Source organism: Neophocaena asiaeorientalis, unplaced genomic scaffold, assembly GCF_003031525.2.
Source record: "Neophocaena asiaeorientalis asiaeorientalis breed wild unplaced genomic scaffold, Neophocaena_asiaeorientalis_V1.1 scaffold659, whole genome shotgun sequence".
NCBI lineage: Eukaryota > Metazoa > Chordata > Mammalia > Artiodactyla > Phocoenidae > Neophocaena > Neophocaena asiaeorientalis.
In genome coordinates, this window is record NW_020173776.1 from 150,430 (window position 1) to 156,674 (window position 6,245).

At 48.2% G+C, this 6,245-nt stretch overlaps 1 protein-coding gene across 1 annotated transcript; it reads left to right on the forward strand.

The window, feature by feature from the left end:
* Window positions 1-3,114: 3,114 nt before the first annotated feature.
* Window positions 3,115-6,027, forward strand: SLC25A5 (solute carrier family 25 member 5). The gene is made up of 4 exons (XM_024751858.1): window positions 3,115-3,318; window positions 4,356-4,842; window positions 5,074-5,214; window positions 5,609-6,027. The coding sequence occupies exons 1-4, from the start codon at window positions 3,208-3,210 to the stop codon at window positions 5,764-5,766; spliced, it is 897 nt and encodes a 298-aa protein (XP_024607626.1). The 5' UTR covers window positions 3,115-3,207; the 3' UTR covers window positions 5,767-6,027.
* The last annotated feature ends 218 nt before the right edge of the window (window positions 6,028-6,245 follow it).

Sequence of the window (6,245 nt, forward strand, 5' to 3'; positions counted from 1 at the left end):
GAACTGTAATTATCAGTAAGAGAGTAAAGAATTTATCCAGTGTGTTGCTATCAGAATAATGAAACCTACAGCAGATATTCAGATGGTTTGTCCCTGATCAACATTTCTAGTCTAGGTGATGGCTTTATGAAGTACTATTCATAGCTTTTATCTATCTAGGCAATCTCTAGATATGCTTCCACAATGACAATCACTTTCATCTCTCCCTTTCATTTTCATGGAATGCTTTTCACTCTCCCACCAATGAATTGTTCTCCTTCTATATGGTATCTCTCTGAACCAGGTTTACCCTTCCTTTTCCTGATGCCAGTCAGAAGTCCCATTCCATCAAGTTTGAACAATACCTATCAAATTGTGTTTTCTTGCTTGCATTGACATTTTACATTCACTTTATTACCCATACTCTGGGTGTGTTAGTACATAGATAACTGAGGCCTTAAGTATCATTTCTGACCCTCTTCCTTATTTTTTCTGAGAGTTACTAGGCACTGCCTTAGCTTTAGTTTCTCTTTCTTAATTATACATGTATTCTACACAACTTCAGAACACAATAGTTACTAACACAGAGCTCCCACTATGTCTCACTGGAGGAATTTGTTTTTGATGAACTGACTAGCCATATATCGTCATCAACATCATTATCATTGACATTAGTCTCTATCTTCCTGGACTCTTGCTACTGGTTTCTTTTTTTTCCTTTTTTTTTCTTTTGACGTTTTCATTTTTTTAACTTTCAGAAATAAAAATGTTGCCCCCCAAAAACCAGTATAAAGAATTTCCATGTATCCTTCACTCAGCTGCTCCAAATGTTAACATCTTACATAACCACTATAACTAAAAGTACTATTGGTAGACTATTATTAACTAATCTACAGATATGTATCCAAATTTCAATAGTACCATCAATGTCCTTTTTCTGGTTCAGGATCCAATCCAGGATCACACATTGCATTAACCTGTCATTCTCCTTAGGCTCCTTTAATCTGTGACAGTTCCTCAGTCTTTGTCTTTCATGACCTTGACACTTATGACCTTGACACTTTTGAGAACACCTGACTCCTTGAGGTACACCTGGTCATTGGCAACCAGGAGAGCTCCAGCTCACAGTAGATTTAGCAAAATACCGAGTCATGACATGGACTCGCTTTTAAATGTATTTCATCTTCAGTAAAACTATACTTAAGCACCCAAAGACTGAAAAGGGACAAGTTCTATGTAGTTATTTGATCATCTTTTTGTGGATAGAGAGAAATCTAACAGAACAATAAATGTGGAGGTGCTTGAAACAGTAAAAGAGCTTTGGACTAGAATATGGTAGGGACATCATGCTCAAAGGGAGTAGCAGATGTGGCCAATGAAAGGTAGAAAAAGGTACATAGGTGATGGTAAGGTGGGTCAGAGTAATTAATATTTTAATAAAAATGCATTCATCAGAATGTCAAGAGTTCAGACCAGAAAGGTCTTGAATTGTATTTTGAAATGCATTCTAAAACCCACCTCCCTCTAAACAAAATGCTCCAGAGACTTTTTGTTTTAGCTGTTCATTCTCTCACCAGTAGAGGTAGAGGATTGGCTACCGCTTTCAGAGAACACACTCTGTCACTGAAATTGCACACCAAGGTCATTTCTGTATCCAGCTGCATTTCTATTATAATCAGCTAACAAGAGCCTAGCGGCCTCTTGAGAATACAGGTCAAAGATAGCCCCCAGGATCAACAAAGCTGGAGTGAAAATTTCACTTCTTTGAAAACTTGCTATGTGTGCGCAACACTTCGGATTGCTGGGGTTCTCGGGAAGACTAAGGAATTGCAAAGTATACTTAGAGGAAGGACCTGACATTCCTGGAGGAATCCTAGAATTGGGTCCTTTAACGAGCAGATCTGGAGAAGGTGGGGGAGGGCAAAAAAGTAAAGTGAGGGGTATGCCACCTATGTTTTCAGTGTGCTGGCTACCTAGGGCTCAGCTGCAGTTGGAGTTTTCAACAGTTATCCTTACTTTCATAAACATGGTTGTGATTACTTACATAGGATTTGTGATGACACTCTCAGCTCCTGTTCTGAATCTGAGGTAGTGTACTCAAGCTGACAAGTAGGTTTTTAAGGACGTGTGTGGCAAATGCTCCCCCAGTGCAGAGATTAAGGGACTCAGTAAGCACTTGTTCCTTGACACAATGGGTGTCAATCTAGTTCTATTGATTCCTCTAAACTTTTCTGGAGTTCAGGAATCTACTCAATTCAAGAGCACGTTACCTGGGGTCCAGGCACCCAGATACCAGTCTAATTCACACAACCTCTTAACCTTAACGGTACAACCTCTATCTTTGGCTTCTGGCTAAAATAATTTCCCCACCCACTCCCGAGTTCTTTGGACTCTCCTCTGCCGATTCCCGGCAAGATCTCCGTTAAACCGCATTTGCAAATCGGGGTCTGGGGCACGCTGACGGTGTCCCAGCTCTGCTGTTCCCCAGTTTCCTCTAGCGTCACCCGTCAAGCTCCAGGGCAGTGCTAGGTCTAGGGTGAGGACAGTGAGGCACTTGCCTTGGTACCAAATGTAAGCGGGCGCTAAACAACTCAGTAATCAAGACGAATGATTATTTTAATGCACTATTTTAAAATATCAAAAGGAACACAAAAATCCATGATGAACAACGTTTCGAAATTTATAATGAAGACAGGCTCCCATCTTGCACTTGTAGGGTCCTGCCTCACTTGCCTCACCCTCATTCCAGCCCTGGGGCTCCAAGTAAACTCTATTTACAAAAACAGGCGACCGGCCAGGGCGCCATACTTTGTCTACACGAGTCTTTCTTTCTTTAAAATATTGCATTAAATATTATTTATCTTGACTACCAAGTTTGGGAGGGGGGTGTTTGTTCTTTGGAGTCCCCTTAAATATCGCGCCTCACCCTTGTCCAGCCACATCCTGACCAGGGCCGGGTACTCTCTGGGGCCGCCCCTTCCTCGGGCCAGGTCAGGCGCTGCGGGCGAGCCGGGTAGACGCGGAGGGCTGCCGGTGCCCGACTCCATGGCTCCTCCCTCCGCGCGCTGAGCCACTCAGCGGCCCCGGCGCCCGCCCCCGACGCCGGCCGCCCGGGCGCCGGCCTCCCCTATATAAATCGGCCATTTGCTTCGCTCCGCCCCAGAGCCTCGGAGTCCAAGCCGGTTTCTTACTGTTCCCGCAGTCGCCCGCCTCCTCTTTCCTTCCAACATGACAGATGCCGCCGTGTCCTTCGCCAAGGACTTCCTGGCAGGTGGAGTGGCCGCGGCCATCTCCAAGACCGCCGTAGCGCCCATCGAGCGGGTCAAGCTGCTGCTGCAGGTACGTCCCGGAATCCGAGAGCCCGACCAGGAAGTGGGGGGAGGGGGTCGCGCGGGAAGCGGTGCCCCAGGGCCTGGGGAGAACGAACCCTCTGGACCAGTCCAGGGAAGTGGCAGCGTGGGAGCAGGGGTGGCCGCAGGGTCGGACCAAAAGGCAGACTTGAGGGAGATGCTTTAGTGATCTGAAGTTCAGGATCTAGGAAAGGGTCAGGGGCGGAGGGTCGGGGGAGGAAGCCCAGGGCCTGGGCATCCCGGAGGCAGCGAATTCGGATGGGACAGCCCGGGGGTGACTGGCTCCCGGGCCTTGAGGTCAAAGGCTAAGCCTGAAAGCCGGCGCTGAAAAGAGGGACACCTGCCCTTACCGAAGACCTCAAGGTCGCGGCAAGGAGATAGCAGCCCCGTGGAGGCCGTGCGGCCGGTGGAGCTGCCTCACAGCCGGCCGCCGCGCTCTGACCTAGCCGGGCCGGAAGCCGGCGCAGGGAAGCGCGTGTCCCTTCTGCGTCCTCCCCCGCGCAGCCGCCGGCGCGTCCCCGCGGCCTGGCGTCCTGCGCGGCGCGCTCTCCCGCTCCGGCTCTAGAGGGCGCGCCTGCACGGGCGTAGGGGTGGTGGCCCACGGGTCACCTCCAGGAGAGGAGGGGGGCCAGAGCGGGAGGGAAGCCGCTCCGGGGACCCTGAGGCGTAGGCCACGGTCACCAAGGTGACTGCGCCCGACGTGGGCCTCGCCCTGATGCTTCTGAACCTGGGTCTGAGGTAATGACTTTTCTCCGAGGCTTAAAGGTCACGGCTCCGCTTGAGGGTGCCTCCTCCCCATCCAAAGGGATGGAGGCTTAATTCTTCTAAGGGTGCAGATCACCTCTTCCACCTGTGACAGCGTCAGAGGTTTGGGGGGCGTCCAGCCTGTGTGACATAGAAGACTAGATTTGGGGAAAGTGGGAGCCAGCTAACCTTTAAGGGTGTCTATTGAGATGATATATTCCCCTCGCTTTTCCCTTCTCCGTGGTTATAACTCTCCCTGTTGGCCTCCTCCTTATCTGTCAGGTGCAGCATGCCAGCAAGCAAATCACTGCAGATAAGCAATACAAGGGCATCATAGACTGCGTGGTTCGTATCCCCAAGGAGCAGGGAGTCCTGTCCTTCTGGCGTGGTAACCTGGCCAATGTCATCAGATACTTCCCCACCCAGGCTCTCAACTTTGCCTTCAAAGATAAATACAAGCAGATCTTCCTGGGTGGTGTGGACAAGAGGACCCAGTTTTGGCGCTACTTCGCAGGAAATCTGGCATCAGGTGGCGCCGCCGGGGCCACATCGTTGTGTTTTGTGTACCCTCTTGACTTTGCCCGTACTCGTCTAGCAGCCGATGTGGGCAAAGCTGGAGCTGAAAGGGAATTCAGAGGCCTTGGTGACTGCCTGGTTAAGATCTACAAATCTGACGGGATTAAGGGCCTGTACCAAGGCTTTAACGTGTCTGTGCAGGGTATTATCATCTACCGAGCTGCCTACTTCGGTATCTATGACACTGCGAAGGGTAAGTTTGCTGTGTGCTTCAAAACTGTGTTCCCCTGAGATCATTTATAAGATCGTCGTGCCATCCTAATTTTCCAGGAGCCAGAGATTTCTTTGTAATTGCCGATGGAAGCCACGGTCACCCAGTACAGCCCTTTGTGTACAGATGAGATGTTGGGGATGAGGGGATGTGGCAGACAACAAGTCAGGAGGACTCTGCTTTCTGGTCAAAGTGTCTCTTTTCTATCCTCAGGAATGCTTCCAGATCCCAAGAATACGCATATCTTCATCAGCTGGATGATCGCACAGTCCGTCACAGCGGTTGCTGGGTTGACTTCCTATCCCTTTGACACAGTGCGTCGCCGAATGATGATGCAGTCAGGGCGCAAAGGAAGTAAGTTCCGCTTGAGCGAAAGACGAAGGTGTGGGCATGGAGCATGGGCACAAACTAGCCATGCCTGTCTTTGAAAATGGCAGTCTGTTGAGATCGCAGATGGGGTTGGTTGGTCTGTGTCTACTGCACAGTTGCCTTTGAGTGGGCCCTTTGGGTGCTTATGCCCAAGAGGCATCCATGGTATTAGAGGTTAAGACCAGCGGGTAGTCTCCATATCCCTGTTGTTCTCTAGTCACCAGATTAAGATTTCAGTGTTGCCCACACTAATGTGTCAGTGTTGGATTTTTAAAAACTGACATTGGCTCTTAGAGGTGGGGCTCTGGTTTAGTCTAGTTAAACCTAAGGATATTTCATCAGCCTCAGGTCACCAGCTCCTTGTCTTTGTCCTTTGCAGCGGATATCATGTACACAGGCACACTTGACTGCTGGAGGAAGATTGCCCGTGACGAAGGAGCCAAAGCCTTTTTCAAGGGCGCGTGGTCCAATGTCCTCAGAGGCATGGGTGGTGCTTTTGTGCTTGTCTTGTATGATGAAATCAAGAAGTTCACATAAGTTATGTCCTAGTTTTTCTTCTTCTGTGAACAGGCATGTTGTATTATGTAACATATCTTGAGCATTCCTGACAGACTGTTGGCTGTCTATTTATCAATGGCAACTATTTACTGGTTGAAAATGGGAAGCAATAATATACACCTGACCAGTTTTCTCTTAAAGCCATTTCCATGACGATGATGGGACACAATTATGTTTTTTATTTTAGTCACTCCTGATGAAATAACAAATTTGAAGAAATAAAAAATACCTGAAATATAATTTTGTTTGTGGTTTATTTTCATATAAAAGTACATTTTATAATTCAGTAAGTGCTGTGTTTGAGTAAAATGCTACCTGTTTAATAAATGCTACAGTATCTCCTGAGGTGAAGCCTTTTCTTCTACTTAGCGAAGAATAGCTCGGTCGTGTGACCCATCAGCATTCCCAATACATTAGCAAAGTGAAATTCAGACCCAAAGCATCCAAAAAACCATTGG